General features: G+C 37.8%; 2 protein-coding genes across 4 annotated transcripts in view; both read right to left on the bottom strand.

The window, feature by feature from the left end:
• Nucleotides 1–683: 683 nt before the first annotated feature.
• Nucleotides 684–4,385, bottom strand: fzd1 (frizzled class receptor 1). Its single transcript, XM_084384761.1, has one exon. It carries the CDS (start codon nucleotides 3,836–3,838, stop codon nucleotides 2,219–2,221), a length of 1,620 nt encoding a protein of 539 aa, XP_084240887.1. The 5' UTR covers nucleotides 3,839–4,385; the 3' UTR covers nucleotides 684–2,218.
• A 5,898-nt stretch (nucleotides 4,386–10,283) lies between these two features.
• cdk14 (cyclin dependent kinase 14) overlaps nucleotides 10,284–18,537 on the bottom strand; it is a 156,253-nt gene continuing 147,999 nt past the window's right edge. For all 3 annotated transcript variants that reach the window (XM_084435531.1, XM_084435533.1, XM_084435532.1), the window contains one exon: nucleotides 10,284–11,432. The gene's annotated coding sequence lies outside the window, so the exon portion shown is untranslated. The remainder of the gene's footprint in view (nucleotides 11,433–18,537) is intronic.

The raw sequence follows: 18,537 nt of genomic DNA, 5'->3' as shown, positions 1-18,537 counted from the left end.
AATGAGCTCATATGAATTGAGCTTTATATCATGAACAGATTTAATTTAGGCTTTTATTCACATTTAAACATTGATATACATAAAGAGATGCTCAACCGAACCTGCTTGACGCGTGAGAACAACTTTATTGGTTCTTACTGAAGCTCAAACGTGCTGCGTAACACGAGAATTAACCTCATTGGTTCTCGCTGAAGCTCAAACGTGCTGCGTAACATGAGAATGAACCTCATTGGTTCTTGCTGAAGCTCAAACGTGCTGCGTAACACGAGAATGAACCTCATTGGTTCTCGCTGAAGCTCAAACGTGCTGCGTAACACGAGAATGAACCTCATTGGTTCTTGCACGTCAAGCGAACACGCTTGAGCTTCTGTTTACCACAACTGATGTGTGAGTTGATGAATGTGAATAAAAGCCTAAATTAAATCTGTTCTTCATATAAAGCAATCGAGTCTCATCAGAAATTATGGACTAAACTGCTCAATTCATATGGATTTGTTTTACGATCTCTTTATGAAGAGTAAAGACTTTATGGTAGTTGTGTAGCTGTCAATGGAGGGACAGAAAGCTCTCAGATTTCATCAAAAAAGATCTTCATTTGTTCTGAAGATGAACGAAAGTCTTACAGGTTTGGAACGACATGAGGGTGAGTAAATGATGACTGGATTTACAATTTTGGGAAAAGAAAAAATCAGCCATCAAAACAAACTCACTTGCCAAAGCAAAGAAACATTTTGTACAAATGAGAAGTTTATTCTTTAAAGAAGTGAATAATATAAACTATTGTCTATAAATATAAAGGGTTTTTTGATAGTATCACAGAAGTATGAGAAAGCAGAAAATAACAGATGTCACCGGTGTAGAAAACTGCAATGCTAGAGTGATTAAATACATGTCAGATTCATGCATGATGCATCTCAACAGAACAGGAGTTTAAGAGCAGGTCTCTATCAGCCAGTGCTTTCCGCAACCACCATGTGCATTTTCCTTTGGAAAAACAAAAACATTCATTTGCATGAGATATTTGCCATAAACAATCAAGAATCAACATTTTCTCATGATCAGTAAAGGGCATAAAAAAAGCACACGATGACATGACAAACCATGAAGAATTATGAACAGGCTGATGTGAATCACTATGTAGTGCTTGACCGATGTGGGGTTTTTAATGGCTGATGTTGATACCGATTACCAGAAATGAAATGCAGCATTACTCAAAAATCTGAAAACAAACTGCATTATCCATCAGCGCGCCTGTCGGTATATTTTGGAAATGACAAACAGGACGAGCGGACTGCTGACCGTCTCAAAAGGGCCAAATATCGGCCGATTTATCGCTACACATTCGCACCAGAGAGTCAACAACATGCCAATCATATTCATGGATTAGTTACGATACCAATACAGACATTAAACTATTTGAGAAGTGCATTGCAAACACCATCCATCCTGTTCTAGCTGTATATTTAGAGGTACTTCTGTGCAAAAGAGCCATTGGAGAACACAAAGCCTTCAGAAGCATCATTACAGACTGAAGAAACACATGTATACATTTCTTTGAGTTAAACAAAAGTGCAGGCCTGAGCCCAATGCTGCTCCAAAATGAAAAAAGGCACTTGACTTTACATCTTAAAAACATTTTAAAACAGCCTGAGATTGCTGCTCTCCGAGCCAGACCAGATTGGGAGACCAGCAAACCAGTTCATGCTGGGTTAAGCAGATTTTCCAGCACACATCAACCATGAGCACTTACTGTTTTTGTTCTCAGCCTCCATTAAACATTCCAGTACTATAATTCATCTGCACTCAGACAAATCTCAGTCACAAAGCTTTAATTTAAAGCTCAATTCTTTCCATTATATGCAGCCATAAGTGCTGGGTGCACAATTCACACACATTATCATTATTTCTGCATTATTTGCATGTAAAAAGCAGTTTGAATATTTGCCCGTGGAAATACTGATGTCGATAAAAAAGACACAGTTTTACATACAGGCTTAAAAAACAGATCCCCACCCAGAACATTCCAAGAGAAAAGGCATAAATAATCTCCAAAACAATACGGTCTGTCCAAAAAAAAGTTCCTTTGATTAAAAAAGAACATCCACGTGAGATTTAAATACAAATATATACTTACAAAAAAATCACAATGTCTATGTACATCTGTTTAAACAGTTGTTTTTCCATCAGAAAAAAAGTGACGGATAAAAAAAGCAGTCCGTCACACGGTTGTTTCTCCATGTTTGCTGTTTGCCAGTCTCGTGTAGAACTTTCTCCATGAATTCAGCGTCTTTCCGGACCATATCCAGAATCCAGATGTGATTCCCACAATCAGTGTCATCAGGTACTTGATCATAAACACCGTGAAATCCGGGTTCATTTGCGGGTTGTGCGCGGGACACGGCACCGCGTACGTCTTGCACGACTGCGCGCTCCAGGTTTGTTCCCACTGCGCGCGAAAGGCCTGTTCGTAGAAGTAGCACGCGATCACGATGGTGGCCGGAACCGTGTACAGGACGCTGAAGATGCCGATGCGCACCATCAGCTTCTCCAGCTTCTCCGTCTTGGTGCCGTCGTGCTTCATGATGGTCCTGATGCGGAACAGAGACACGAACCCCGCCAGGAGGAACGAGGTGCCGATGAACAGGTAGACGAACAGGGGCGCGAGGACGAAGCCGCGGAGCGCGTCCACACTGTTGATGCCCACGAAGCAGACTCCGCTCAGGACATCTCCGTCCACTTGACCCACCGCCAGGATGGTGATGGTCTTGATGGCCGGGACTGCCCACGCCGCCAGGTGGAAGTACTGGGAGTTCGCTTCGATGGCCTCGTGACCCCATTTCATCCCGGCCGCGAGGAACCAGGTGAGCGCCAGAATGACCCACCAGATGGAGCTGGACATGCTGAAGAAGTACAGCATCATGAACAGAATGGTGCAACCTTCTTTTTTGGTGCCCTGCACCACCGTCCGGAACTCATTCTCGAATTGCTCGTTGCAAACCACTTTGTCTTCCAGCAGAAACCCGGCGATGTACGCGATGGACACCATCGTGTAACACCCGGAAAGGAATATAATGGGTCTCTCCGGGTAACTAAAGCGCTTCATGTCCACCAAATAAGTCAGGACGGTGAACAAAGTGGACGCGCAGCACAAAACCGACCAAATCCCGATCCAAATCCTCGCGAACTTCTGCTCGTCCTCGCTGAAGTACATCATCCCGTGGAGTTTTTTGGGTTCGCACGGCGCGCCGCAGTTCTCCTCACCCAGAAAGCGGTAGTTGAGGTACGGCGGCACTTTTAGCGACGCCGGGCATTTAAAACGCCCCTTTCGGTTGTGGTCGGGTGTCGCTTGTGTCACATCTGGCGTCGGGTTGACGGGCGCGCTCGACGTGTTCTGACCCACGCACAGCTCTCCGCCGTGCACCGGGAACGATTCGCACGCGAGACTCTCTGGCCACTGGAAGCCGAATTTGTTCATGAGAGCCTCGCAGCCCTGACGCGCGCGCTCACACAGCGAGCGGCACGGCGGTAGCGCTTGCTCCAGCACCGTGCACACCGGCGCGTACATGGAGCACAGGAAGAACTTGAGGTCCGGCGAGCATTGCACTTTGACGAGCGGGTAGAACTGGTGCACCTCCAGTCCCGCGTCCTCCTGGTTCGTGTGGCCGAGGAGATTGGGCATGATGGTCTCGTTGTACGCGATGTCCGTGCACAGAGGGATGGAGATGGGCTGGCAGAAGCCGTGCTCGGGAATCGACATGCCGCGGTCTCCGTACTGCGCGCTCACTCCCAATATTCCAAAGGCGAGCAGGAAGAGCGCGGACGCATCGCGCGCGGCCATACTTTCCTTCTGCGGTTTGTCTCCTTTTGCGCCAGCGCTCTTCCTCCTTTTGTTGATTTATCCTGTCAAACGGGCTTTTACTCCGGACAAACTTTTAGGAAAGTGCGGCGGCGCCCCAGACGCTGCTCCTCGGATTACGAAACGAGCGAAGAAAAGAAAAGCACACAAATGCCTGACAAGAATAAAGAGTCGCGCTGTGTGGAGTCAGAGTTTCTGTGAGCTGTTCAAACCTGTTTCCAGGCGCCCCGCTGTCTGCTGTTCATAAGCGAAACGCGGGCGGGGTTTACGGACAGATGGCTCGTGTTAGGGAGCGTCGAGATTTCTTTCGCTTGTGGTTCGTTTTGCGTTCTTTTTACGTTCTTTTAACGTTTGTTCTTTGAGTGTAGATAGGGTTGTCGAGTGGAACGCATTTTATCTGCTCACTTTAGACAGAAGAACAGCAAGTCAAAGAGAATGCTGCTATATTTGTCTTGTCAAGTTTTGCTTACATGACAAATACAAATTCAAATGGAGTAGGCTGCTAACATTACACAATGTATACTGTAAACAAAACCGTACAAATACAGGATGTAATTATATATATATATATATATATATATATATATATATATATATATATATATGCTGCATTGTTGCCTTTGTCTTGCTCAGTTGGGGTTTAAAAAGACACTTAATATTCTGTAAAATTATCGATTTAAAGGATTAGAACCAAGCTTGAAGTAAATTGAGCTAAATAATAATCTCCAGTTTGCTTCATTACTAATGAACTTTCAATTAAATTTCTTTTATACAATAAATGTAACAGTTGCTGCCTGGGAAGTTATTAAAATCAATTTATAAATTGTGCCATCATACTCATTAATGCAAATACATTTTTATTGAGCTCTTAAAAACATTTGCAATTTTGTTTTGAAAAGAACTGATCAAATTTCCCCTCAATGCAATGAAGGTAACTTTGGATAAAAGCATCTGTCAAATGCATAAATGTACATGACAGCTGTGAAATGTTTTTACCGTATACGCACACAGCCAATAATTATAGGCTACTGCCCGTCTGCATACTTATAAAAGTCAGCGGACACAATCTGCTTGCAGTCTACAAAAACAGAGACGGCCCCTAAGGTGAAGCTCAGACTGCTGTCTTCCTATTGGTTACTGTGTGTGTCTGTAAGAGAAATGAGAGGAACATGATTTGCTATGACAGGGGAATGTAAAGACAGCCTTCACTAAGAGTCTGGATACTGGCTGGAATACAAAACAACTTTTGCATGAGTAAATATTCATTTTCCATTTTGTATGATAACATGCATGAAATGCTGTACCAGTTCTGTCGCTCATATCGGACATTAATTTGTGCACAATTCAGAGAGCAAAACCCTAATATATTGCATTTTAAATGTGTCACTCTTAGAAGAAAAGGTTCTATATAGAACCTTAAAAGCTTCTGTCAGGCACTTCATATATAGAACCTTTAGGGGTTCCTATATCATGGGATCATTTTATGGATTTAGGTTTAATTGATTTATTTTGTTTGAATTCATTTTAATTTTAATTCAATTTTATGAATTGAGCAGCTCGTAAACATACTGTATCACTTGTGGAAATTTTTAAATAATCTGTTTACATGAAAGTATTATGCAATACAGTAGAACCTTTTTAGCATAAAGTGCTCTTTAAAGTTGAGTCAAGAACTAGGGTTCTCGATGACATGTAAACTCACTGTCTGTGAGTCCTTGAGTTCCTCATTTGACTTAACCAGCTATTCAAAAAGCCCTTTTCTTTCTAATGCATGTTTTTTTTTTTTTTTTTTTTTTATGGCATAGTTACACACCAACCACTACAGTGAACACTAGTGCATCATCCTATGCCACCAAGTGGCAAGCCATTGCATGTGGATTTTTTTTTTTTACTTCAAACCAAGTTGGCCGACAGCCAGTTAGAAATGCCAAATTGCTTTGGAATATCCATCCATTCCTTCTATCCGGAAATTACTCCAGCTGCAGTAACTTTTCTTGTCTGTAGATTGAAGTATTTCTGTTATTAGAATGTAATTTGCAGTTATGTCAAAAAGTAATCTGAATATGTAATGTATGTTACTTGCTATTAGTTACTTTACTCATTACATCAAAAAAGTAATCTGATTACATGATACTTGTAATGCGTTACCTCTAACACTGCTTATTTCAGATGGAATTGAAAACACCTGCACCGCCATTTGCATAATTGCCATTATGTTAAGACTGTTGTAAGAACTAGTATGACCAACTAGCAGTTAGTTAGGGTAATCAGTCATACTTCTTGGTAACAAATTAGACCAATCTACATTTTTATGTAGCTTTAAGTTATGAAGTCTTACAGAAATTTTTATGAATAACTTGTAAGACTAGTCTTAGCAGTTTATCCAACCGGTTATTTTACTAGCGGTTATTTTACTAGCGGTCCCTGATCGCTAGTTTTTCCAGCCTGAAAACATCAATAGATCAATGTAGATTTCAGTCTGAAGTTTCTCAGAGAGGAGCGTTAAGGTAGAAATTTGCCTATTTTGCACATAATTAGAATTATCATCTAATACGGATAAATCAACATACTCTAGTAAATCGGAGGAAGCGTGAGCGTGTTCAACGTATATGAAGCGCTTCTCCGTCGGCTGGTCGAACGGGAACAAACTAAATAGCTTTTGCAATAAGTGAAGCTGTATTATATATTTTTTGCATATATTTTATTGTTTTTGCATTTATTCACAGTTTTATTACTGTATTATGTTTAATACAGTATCTCTTCAGTTAAAAACAAAAACGCATACCGTCCACTCAAGTGAAAATCTCTGTTCTTCAAATCTTGTTTTTCATGCCCTAAGAGCAATAAAAACGATTGCACTTTGTTTTTACAGTACGTGTACTTACAGTGAAAATACAGGGTAATATAAGGTAACTACAGGGGTTACGGTTAGGTTTAGGGGTAGGGTTAGTACCTAGTTATTAGCCAGTTATTGTAATGACTGTAATAAGTACATAGTATGTACATGGGAAACAGGACTGTAAAATAAAGTGCTACAATAAAAAACACAATGTATAATTCATGCATGAAAGGGTTAAACATTGCAAAAGCACATGTCATCACTTTTTAATCTCAGTTTGTTAATATAGTTCAGATTAGTCACATGCTAATGCCATCTTCTATTTAAATCAATGCACAGATCTCCAAATCGAGCAGGTTCAATTGTGAATAGGGTGGTTGGTTTGAAGCATTAATAAACTTTATTTATTTCAGGTAAAACAACGATAAACAACATTTACAGAAGGACATTACATCTTCCATAATAACATTACATACAGTTTCTAACAAATAATGCAATTACTACTCTAATATATTCTACGTTTCGTTTTGTTATAAAGTGACCAGTTACACTTCTAGGTTCCAGAACTGTTTGTCAAAATTCTGCATTATTTCAGTGCATCTTACAAAAAAGAACAAAATATATAGGCAAGTGAAGCAAAAACACAGATTCAGTGTTCAGCACAGCGGGATGCAATGTCGAACCTCGACGCCTTTTCCCCCAACCAGTATATATACGGAATATGAATTAGTCAAGACCGCTGAAGCGTCACTGTCACACTGGCGTCTCGACCCCCTTGTCATATACTATATACAGCCTAGTATATAACAAAGATTACAAAAAGATTAAATATTCACAGATGAATTAAAGATTCAGTGAATAGCATGGTATTGACAGCACATTCCATAGCATGTCCAATAAAGCAAACCGGGAATCTAAAGCTGTTCCCTTTTCATGGTAGATTTACACATTTATATATATATATATCGATTTAATAACCAACTTTGAAGCAAGCGCCAATGATTATGCAAACATGATGTCTTCTTTTTTTTCTTTTTTTTTGTGATTTGTGTGTTCGTCACAGTGCTAAATGTGCAATAATATTATTATTACTTCTATTTTCTCCATTCCAAGTCTCGTACGTTTTTCTTGCCCAGCACAAAAAAGGAGAATCTCTACACACCTAAAAAAAAACAGCATGTGGTTTTGCATGCAAGGCTGTGTCTGCCACAAAGGCAGGAGGAGCTCTTACATTTTAAAAGCACGCACGTTGCATGAAAAATTATTATTCGGCTGCTAATACTGGCTGGAATCCAGTGATGTCGCAACAGGTGTGGAGACATTAATGTGGCCCCGTTACGCTGGCTTCTGACAGAATTACAGCTCTCTTCTGAAAAGTCACTCTGAAAATATGGATGAGACGATGTTCGAAGTATAAACCGGTTAGTTGAATAAGACCACGTTCACACTGCAGATTAATAATGGTGTCACTCCACTTCTGAGTGTTACATATAAAGCATTGGATTCACTCCGTCGTATTTTAGTGCATAATTCCTTCAGTGAATTGGGAGCAAAAATACATTAAAATATGTTCATTTCTTTAGTCAGCTGAAAACAAACAGGTTAGACTCCATGTTTGGTGTTTACAGCCATGACACGCCGAAATGTTGCTATGATTATCAATATATCAACCATTTCAAATTCCGGAGTGACTCGATAACGACTGATGATTAAGATGTGCCGTGTGTACGTGGCCTAAACAAATTTACAGGTGCAAAATGTGACTTTATTAGCTGGGATGTTGCACAAATATGTTGAAAAGTGCATTCGCAGTAGCCGACGACCTTTTAAATTCCATAAACATCATTGCTCTTTAGTCCTCTGACCGTTAGTCCACACTATTATGACTAAAGCTGACTCAAGAAGTACAAATATTAATAATATAATAAAAAGGGATTTGTACTGTATAATAACTGATAATGTGTCCCTGGACATGCACGTCTGCACACATTCCATTCGCTTTTGACCTATTAAACAATCTGCTTCTAAACAAGGTGATTTGTCCGATGGCATTACTGTACAAATCTGAACTCATTTTACTTCTTTATTCGAACCATTGTTAACAGTGCAGGGCCAAACATTGCTCTTGTTAAATTAGCTCTTGCACTTATCACATAAGTCACATTGATGTTTTACAATATACTGACAGAAAGAGAAAATACTGTACTCAAATGTAGATGATCTCATTATGTTGCTCACTTGATCGTCTGGCTTTGAAGAAACCAAAATGTACGGACATTAACAGGAAGAGCAGTATCAGTATTGTACGCTGGCGTTCTGAGAACTGCGATCAGAAACGCAGGCTGAGAGAGTAGTGCACTTCGGGAAGGGCTCTTCAGACCGTCATCTTACGTCAACTCGAGAAATGCATTAGCTTCATCGATAATCTGCAACTTTAAGTGGCCGTTCACACACAGCGCATTCTTGCATTTAAAAACAGCTGGATATAGTGGAATAGAAATGGTATTCTGGGTCAATTTTGTGGGTCAGAAATTCTGAGTTGTCAAATACTGATAAAGCAGGATTTTTTTCTTGAAATTGTGTGACTATTTCTCATTTAGGGTCATGCAAAGTTTCGACACTTTGAGGTGTTGTGGTTTGAATGAGCATACAGAATTTCTATTACGGTTGTGATGTTTTCAATTTTACACAGATTTTAAGGTTAAAGTCAGGTGCACAGACCCAAAATAAAAAAGGTTCTCAACTACATCTGAGGGTTTTTACATTTACATGTATGCATTTGACAGACGCTTTTATTCAAAGAAATGTACGTTGCCTTAAAGGTGTAACTTCTTATTAGTTCATGCATGCTAATTTTGCTGGGAATCGAACCCATGATCTTGAGCGCCATGCTCTACTGTTTGAGCTTTGGGAAAGCACGCACACATTTCCAAAAATTCTAAATTTGTCATTTAACTCTTTTCCTGCCATTGACGAAATTTTCCGGTTTTCTTTTCCCCCCACTGTTATACGGTAGGGGGCGCTATTCCGCATCTTCTGAAAGAGTACTGAATCTCCCGATCAAAACACAGCCGAAGAAGAAGCAGAAACAAACGATAGCATATGTACGCAGATGCATATGTAAAGTAACGTGATCATCAACATTAAACAGCATATAAATCAAAACTGCCTAAAGTTAATAAATGAAATATCGCCCCAGGATGAGGTAATGACTGTGAAGCTTTGAGGGTGTTGAGGGACTCGATCTACTCCATCTATGTTTTAATCATCGTTCTGAATCCCATCTGGATGTAGACTTGGACAAAAATGCAGTTTTCTCAGATTCATACAACAAAATATTCTGGGGGCCATGAAACTTTTGTGAAAATTATCAAAAATGCTGGCGTTGGCTGGCAACTTTTTTCAAAAACACTGGCAGGGAAAGAGTTAAAATGCAAAAAATGTTTAGAATATTCACATTTTGTGGAAAAAATTGTTGTTAAATACAGTTTATCATGGTTACTTTTTTGTAATGTGTGAGAAGTATTAATGCTAAAGATTTACTGTTTTAGATTTTATTTAATTAATTTTTTTTTTTTTTTTTTTTTTCATAGAGTGATTATTGGTGAATTCCATTAGGGCCAATTTGAACCGAAACATAATGAGAATTTTAACAATACAGGGGTTTAACTTGACACATCTAGATATAAATTGAAAGCTAAAGCATTCCTTTAGTAAACAGTAGAGCAGCATCAAGAGCATGGGTTCAAATCTCAGGGAATGCATGAACACATTAAATGTATACTGTAAATGCAATGCAAGTTGGATAAAAGCATCTACAAAGTGCATAATGTAATGCAAAAATGCAGCGCTCATGCAATGAGATGCAGCGATTTACACAAAAACTTCAAGAATTCAAGAACAAGTCCTGTGTGAACATCCTTTAACAGTTCAAAGTAACGTTGCAAAAATGGTTCGGGTAATTTTAATGATCAGTTAGCAAGTGCAATTCATTATAAGATTGTCATGGGCCTTCGGAAGGAACAGCGAACACAGATTAATTTCCAAACGCGGACGACCGTCTTTCTTTCTCATGCACAGTAGCACCAGTGCAAGCGTATTGCCTGTATTTAACACTCATTTAAACGCACACGCAGACGTACACCGAGACTCGAGGACCGTATTTATCCGCCTGGATGATGATTAGTGATGGTGTTAATTGCTTTAGCGCAGTCCCCGCAGTGAGTCAATGTGCACCATCAGGCTGCAGCCGCAATATCCTTATTACTGTCGGAATTATTGTCATCGTTATTGGGTGCGCAGCGGGATCGTGCCATAGCCATCAGTGTGGAAGATTGCAGGGGAAATGCGAAATGCCAGCTTGGACTTTTTTTCTAATGTGTGATTGTGCGCGGAAGGGCATTTGGTTTGTTCTCTTAGATAGACATGTATATTTAACTGTACAAACATACATACATTCGTACATAGGTAGCTACATACACAGACAGTTCGTATTAATTGCCTTTTGAAGTCTGATGTTAACGAACGTCGTTCGCATGCCGTCGATGTGGGAATGTTACGCCACATTCCTGATGGTAAAACTGGATTCGACTGGATTCAAGCTGCCTCGTTTGCTCTCAGTCCCACACGGACGGTCAAATCAGCCGAAAATTAAATAATTTAAATAAACATGAAGAGTCATTCCCTTCTCATTTTCTTCTTTGTCCTTTTCCCATCTTGACAGCTGACAGCGTCAACCTGCAAAAAAAAAAAAAAAAAAGAGAGAAAACTTTCAGTGACAGTCCTGATGTGCACTTTTAGTAGGCGGCGAGTCAGAAATCTTTTACATACGCCAAACTTTACAGTTTCATCTATATTCTGAAGGTTTCTTCATACATGAAATGTGTTTATATTCTGGCTGTTGACAGTATATTCTGATTTATTCTGAGAGATCCAAATTCACCTCTGTAAAAAACCTTCAACAAACTGAAACATGAATTTTGATCCTGGCTTTATCCAATGTTCAGATGTTTGTTCTATGCAAATGAGTGCATATTTAATTAGATAATGCCTCATTTGCACCTTTAAACATTTCAGAAAACTTATATTAGCAATTCTTATTGTAATCAATCAACTGAGAAAAGTATGGTGATATCTATCAGTTACATTTTTTTCCTCTATTAACCTCTGGTGTCTCACCATAGCTAGAGTAAACTACATTTTTAAAGCAGCTTCACAATGCTGGTTAGGAGGATGATGGGATGCAGACGTAAGTGTGTGTGTGTGTGTGTGTGTGTGTGTGTGTGTGTGTGTGTGTGTGTGTGTGTGTGTGTGTGTGAGGAAGGGCAGATCCGGCTCGCTTGTTTCTCTGCTAATCTTCCTTTTTTTCCCCATTGACCATCCTGCTAATAAATAATGCATGCATCTCTGTGAGTCCTCTCTCTCTCTCTCTCTCTCAGTCTGTTATTCCCTCTCCCTTTTCTACTCTCTTATTTAGAATTTTCTTCCTTTCTGTGAGGCCCTTCCCCCACTTGATTTCAATCCATGTCTTTGGAAAACCATTCCTGGAGGATTTGCAAGTGTGTGTGCGCCAGAAATCAGAGATCATGGAAGGACGCTGCCTTTATCAAGAGCCCAAAGCACATGTGTGTGTGTGTGTGTGTGTGTGTGTGTGTGTGTGTGTGTGTGTGTGTGTGTTTGTGTGAGGAGAAACCGACTGAACTTGTCCAGCTCAGAAACACACTGCCGTCCTCAAACCCACCCAACTACATCCGCTGAGGGTTGGGCGATAAATAGATATTTATTAACACTATCGATAATAACCTTTTGAGACATTTTTGATATTTAGCACACGGTATTTGTAAAAAAAAGTATGTTTTACAAGAAAAATACTTTGTCTTTCTACTTAATTAGAACTAGCAATTTCTGAGTGAAAATTGTTTCAAATAAATTTTCAGTGTGCATGTTGCAAAATTCTCTTCTCAAAAAATATTATTAAAGAAATATCATAAAACCAAGATATTTTTTCATCCATGTTTTAATTTATACAGTATAAAACTAAAGATGTTTAAAAATGTTTTGTTGCAAATTAATGACTGTCATTATATCACCCCTGTGTTATGTCATTTGATAAAATTTTAAAAGATTGATTCAACTGTTAAAGTTTTATGAATTCATTTCATTACTCTTTTTGTTGCTTAATTATTGTATATGAAACAAATAAAAGGGATTTCAAGTTATATTTACATTCAATCTTGAAGTCTAACAAATGTGTGCAATGCATTTCAGATAAAAAAAAAAAAAAAGATGAAGTAGTTGACAATCCAAATGCAAAACCTAATGAAAGTAATTATGTCTGAAAATACTCTTCTAGGCAGTTATACACAGCCCTATGGTTATGCATCTACAGTAGTGGTTACACTATATTACATATGAATCAATCTGCCTTCCATGCATTGTATTTTAAATACTTGACTTAAACACTGCATTAATTGACAATAATATGATGTATAATATATTTTTTCTAATATTTGTATTATTTTATATAGAAATAATAATGCATAATTTTAATAGGCGAATATTGTCTAAGGCGAATAACCGTAACAAAAAAAGTTACGGTTACTGTCTTGGGTCTGTTTTGACCGCAGAGAGTTAAAGCACAGATCGGATGAGGTTCATTGCTAATATGACTGTAATTATGGCATCAAACTGGTGCTCCGCCTTCATTTAGAAACCTTTGCGGGTTAAAAAAGGATGTAATAACTAGAGATAAAACAAGTGTTTCGCACCTCTGAGTATCATATATAAAGATAGCAACATTCTTTTAATCACAACATTCTTTTACTTGTACGTTCATGTAAAATGTCAAAGTACATGTACTTGCTCAGTTCCATCTCGTCTGACAGGACTTGAAAGGGTGTTAGATAGACAGAAATGGTCATCTATTGAATATTCCCTTTAACTCTCAAACTAATTCATTAAATGTTGAACGAGTGAATCACCCGTCCTGATCAAAAGACCTGCTTCTGTTGTCTATCTGCACTCGGCTCAAAGATGTCACGCTAGTTTTTTAGTGTCCAGACTTATTCATTTATCAAAAAATACATTAAAAATGCAATTCATACAGACAAAGAGTTGAATAAACCTCTTCTATGGTCAACTAATTTAAAATTATTTTCAATATTTCAAATAGTAATTTCAATTTTCGCAGAGTATTAAGTAACAAATGTCAGAGGGGTACAACTACCCTAAGATTAAATAATAATAATAATAATAATAATATTAATAATAATAATAATAATAAAGCAAACAAAAAGCTGGAATTCTAAAAAAAACTAAATCAATTATAAATTCAGAATAATTTGAGAATATTTCTTAAAAAATAATTTCTTAAAAAAATAGTGAAACAGTTTTGCTTCAAAATATTAATTATATGATTAATGTTATTTTAGTATTAATGATATACTATTTTTTAATAAACTTTCATCTTAATATTTTCAATTTTCATTTAAATTTTAGTTTAAATTTGAGTAATTTTGTTATGTGCTTTTGCCATTTATATTAGTTTGTTTAATACTTTTAGCTTAATTTATTTATTTTAATACTTATGTTTAGTTTTATTTCAGCTGTTTTTGAATGAAAGAAAACAGTTTTTATAGCATTAGTTTTAGTAAACCACACTGACATGCAGGAAATCACTTTTTTGACCAGGAAGTCTTCAGGAAACCTGCTTGAAAACAATCATTGTGCCATGTGGTGGCGCTAGTGAGGTAGAAATCACACACTTCAACTTTAAAATGTTAATGCTGATCATGTTGCTTTTTAGATTGCAATTTTTCAAAATTCTTTAGACTATCAGTCACAAAAACCCATCAAATGACATCCATGCAAGAAGAGAAAGTTAAAACCTCAGCAGTGTGCGTGTCAGGTTCCTCTGAGCAGGAGAATGTCAGATGTGTTCAAGAGCGTCTCCGACTGATTTAGCAAGCACAATGCAAAGAAGGGCTCCCACAATCCTCTGAGAGCCGGCCAAGCAGACGGGCCCCCTCTGGGCTTCAGGCTGGTGGATGGTGCCCTCTGACCTCAGCGCCCGACAGAGGCCTCGTCACATCCAAGAGCGTGTAATGAAGTGCGTCAGACCGCCATTAAACGCCACACAGCCGAGCTGACATTTTAATACGCCTCTTTATGCGTCTGCGAGTGTTTGTACGTCTTAGAAAAGATTTCCAATCGCTTTAATGAACACACTTATTTTCCATTTTCTTAAAAGTGCAAATTTAATTAAAAATGTGTTCCCTGAAGGATTTAAAGTGCACTGAAAAGTTTCCAGTCATTAAAGGAGCAGGAATGGCGTGTTACGGCCAGGACTGTTCTGTTGCCATCGCGACTGAAGCACGACAGCGCTTTCCAATTTCATTGAAATGACCTTGATAACTTCAACTCCAAACAGAACGTGTGCTATGAAAGGCAATAAACTATGCTTTCTATGACCATGAGGTGCACTAGTGACAGCTTTATAGTGAGGTCAGTGGATTAACCCTTTCAACTAAACAGTTTGTTAAAACTCAACTTCTGCTACTCTGGAGACAAACAGAGCTGCAATAATAATAATAACAGCTTCAACAAACACTCCCCGTCTGTCATTGGTCAGTCAAACAGATAGCCCCGCCCCCAAACTCATGTGACTGGTTGAAACAGAAGTTGACATGACTTGAAATCGTACTGACATATGACAGTTAAGATGAAAATGAACGAAATTACTCATTTACTCAAGATATTTTTTATTTTCTGTTGAACACAAAACGACGCTGCTCCTTTTACAAAAATAAAAGTGAACGGAGACAAACAGTGTCAAAAACCCGTGTGTCTACAACAGTAGAGTTCATCACAGCAGATGCAGGACTCTAGTCATACTGAAATATGACTCTGAAGCAGTGCTGTTACTGTTAACAACAACAAAATAATAATAAAAAAAAAAATCTGTAATTTAAATAAAGCTGAAATAATGTAAAATGAGGTTGTATTAATTAAATTTTGTTATGTGCTAAATTTATTAGTTTATATATACAGTAATAAATATGATTATTATTAGTTTACCAGTAGTTATAATAATAATAATAATAATAATTATTATTATTATTATTATTATTATTTTATTTATTTTATTTATTTATTTATTTATATATATATATATATATATATATATATATATATATATATATATATAGTTGTATTAGTTTAATTTACATAAGTTTTTTTAATTTTGTTATGTGCTATTTTATAAGTTTATATATACAGTAATAAATATGATCATTATCAGCTCAGTTATGATTATAATTATTAGTTTATATATATATATATATATATATATATATATATATATATATACATATATATACACACACACACACAACAAAAGCAAATAAATAAATAAAAAAGGGATTTTTTTTATAAAAGCTAATTTAAAATATGAACAAATAGTATAAATAATACTCTAATAAGACTGTTTTAAAGAAAAATTTGGGTGTCCTGGTGAGATGAATGTTTAGTTTGTTTTAAACCACACAAAGGGAAGGAACGGGAACAAGGAGCGCTGGTTGTCAAACCGGAAGTTGAACGGACAAACAGGTCTGACATGGACAGAAGAAAAACTGCTCTGCAAACCACAGCATTTGAAACCAGTTTGCACTTAACATGGGTTATTTGGGAAAAAAATAATTTGTAAAAATGCTTGCATCCCTGTCATCCAATATCAATAGACCGCAGCTCTCGGCTCTGCATATTCAAACTTTGCATTTGCATTTGCATTGACGGCAAACCTGACATGATGCATTTTCACATGACATTTATAAATGTTTCAGTCTGTCCGTCACACAAAGCATCGTATGACCTCAGATTACAGGGCATGAGCCGTATGGACAACCGTTGTGATCTTTTTGGAGCTTGACAGTATAAAGCACTGTTCATTTTCACTCTAAAAATCTTTTGTGTTCCACTAAAAAAACACATGAAGGTGAGTAAATGACAGGATTTTCATGTCCTTTCGAGAGGTTTTGTGGCGGGGCGCGTGTTTGTGATGGTTTTGTCTTGCGTAAGTGAAGCTTCAGAGCTCCACTCAAGACTGCACATTCCAGAGAGCGATTGGCCGCTGACCCGCACACAGATGCACTATGGGAAAGTTGTTTTAGCTCTGTGCTCACCATCTCTGAAAGAAGATCTCACCAAACGTGAGAACAGGTCCGTATTTCACTCCAACATCACATGAAAGAAATATCACATTTTGCATAAAGAAAATCCTTTTTCATCACATTATTTTCATGACAATTAAACAAATTTCCATAAATCTATCTATATAATTTAGCTATGAGTTCTAGGCAGGGCTTAAATTAACACTCGACAAGCGTAAAAATCGACGTTGACGAGAATATGAAACGGTGTGACTCGCTAGCCTGACTACGTCAGACTTCGTACTTCCGCTCAATTTCAGTTCGCTTCTGTACTCAGTCTGAGATAGCGACCTTTCTCCCCGTTTTCCTCCGGCCTCAAAACAGCCGGCCAATCAACGAACAGAGGGCGGGCTGAGAGCCGTGACGTAGATGCTGATTGTACCGTGGATGCGTAGATTTACTTCACATAATCTGCAAAAGTCGTTCACAGCCATGTTCACTCCGGTATTTCGCTCGATGGTTTTGTTTTCGCATCATACATGTGTTTACAGTGGAAGTTAGATGCGGCTGAGCATGCGCATAACACACGTCATAACCAAACGTTATGTGATTGGCTTACGGGTAACCAATGATTTTAAACTTCAGACAAGCGCGAGAAAGAAAACGCTTTTCAATTATGCCCTTCCAGACTCTGTCTACAAAGCAAAGTGAAGTATCAGAGTTTGGTATTACCAGGCTAGTGACAATGCATGAACAATGAAACATGAACGTGAAAGTTGACGGACCTGCGCTTCATAATCACGAAAGTTTAAGCCTGGACAATTTAAATATTCAAGCGCAAGAAGATGCGAAAGCTCTCTAAACTGAGCACTTCTTGTGCTTGAGCGGACAAATTTATGTCCAAAAAATAGCGAGTATCCTTGAAACCATAGTCGGTTATGTCTTAAGTGAATGTCAACAGTTGAGAAAGTAAATGCATCTGTATCAGTATCAGTATATTAGATCAGTGCATTCACTCTTAAAGTGACAGCAGCCTAATAGTCCATGTTAATCAAACAACAAAAATCCCTCACTGCTCAACTGAACTGAACAACTTTTGTACTTTAATAAGGAGTAATTAATAAGGAAGTTTAATTTATACAGTGAAGACTATGCAGTGTTATTTTACATTTGCTTACTTTATTACATTTCTGTACCTGAAAACTACCTGAAAAACATGTTATATTGTATTTACTTGTGCTTTTGCTTGGAATTTGATTATTTGTTTTTTGTTTTTCTGACTGCTTACTTGTCTTTAATAATGTTTTAGCTGTGGTATCGAAATTGGAATAGAAAATTGTGAATTTTCACTGGTATCTAAAGTTTTGGTGTCATTATTGCCTGTTTTTGCAAAGATTATATTTATGTCTGAAACACAAGCTCCACTCTTTAGTATAACAGTAACCACAAAACACCAACATCACAGAAACTCCAGTATAAAAGAACATCGATTACCAAGTCTTTCCCTTTACTCAAAAACACATAAAACAAAACTGAACGTCAACATTTACTCTCACAATCCAGTCCCACTGAGACCTGGACAACAATGAACTCAAAAATGATTCATGTTGCTTACTTCGATATTGGCATCAAAATCATTGTGAATATTGTCACGTTTAGGACTGAATAAAGACAGCGTTTGTTCCTACAGCAGCTTA

Source organism: Rutilus rutilus (genome assembly GCF_951802725.1).
Source record: "Rutilus rutilus genome assembly, chromosome: 17".
Classification (NCBI taxonomy): domain Eukaryota; kingdom Metazoa; phylum Chordata; class Actinopteri; order Cypriniformes; family Leuciscidae; genus Rutilus; species Rutilus rutilus.
Note: the sequence above shows the minus strand (reverse complement) of the source record. Positions and strands in the feature narration are given on the sequence as shown.

Bases quoted from the DNA above. Each gene is read 5' to 3' on its own strand.
- fzd1 (XM_084384761.1), bottom strand. From the start codon at position 3,838: ATGGCCGCGCGCGATGCGTCCGCGCTCTTCCTGCTCGCCTTTGGAATA.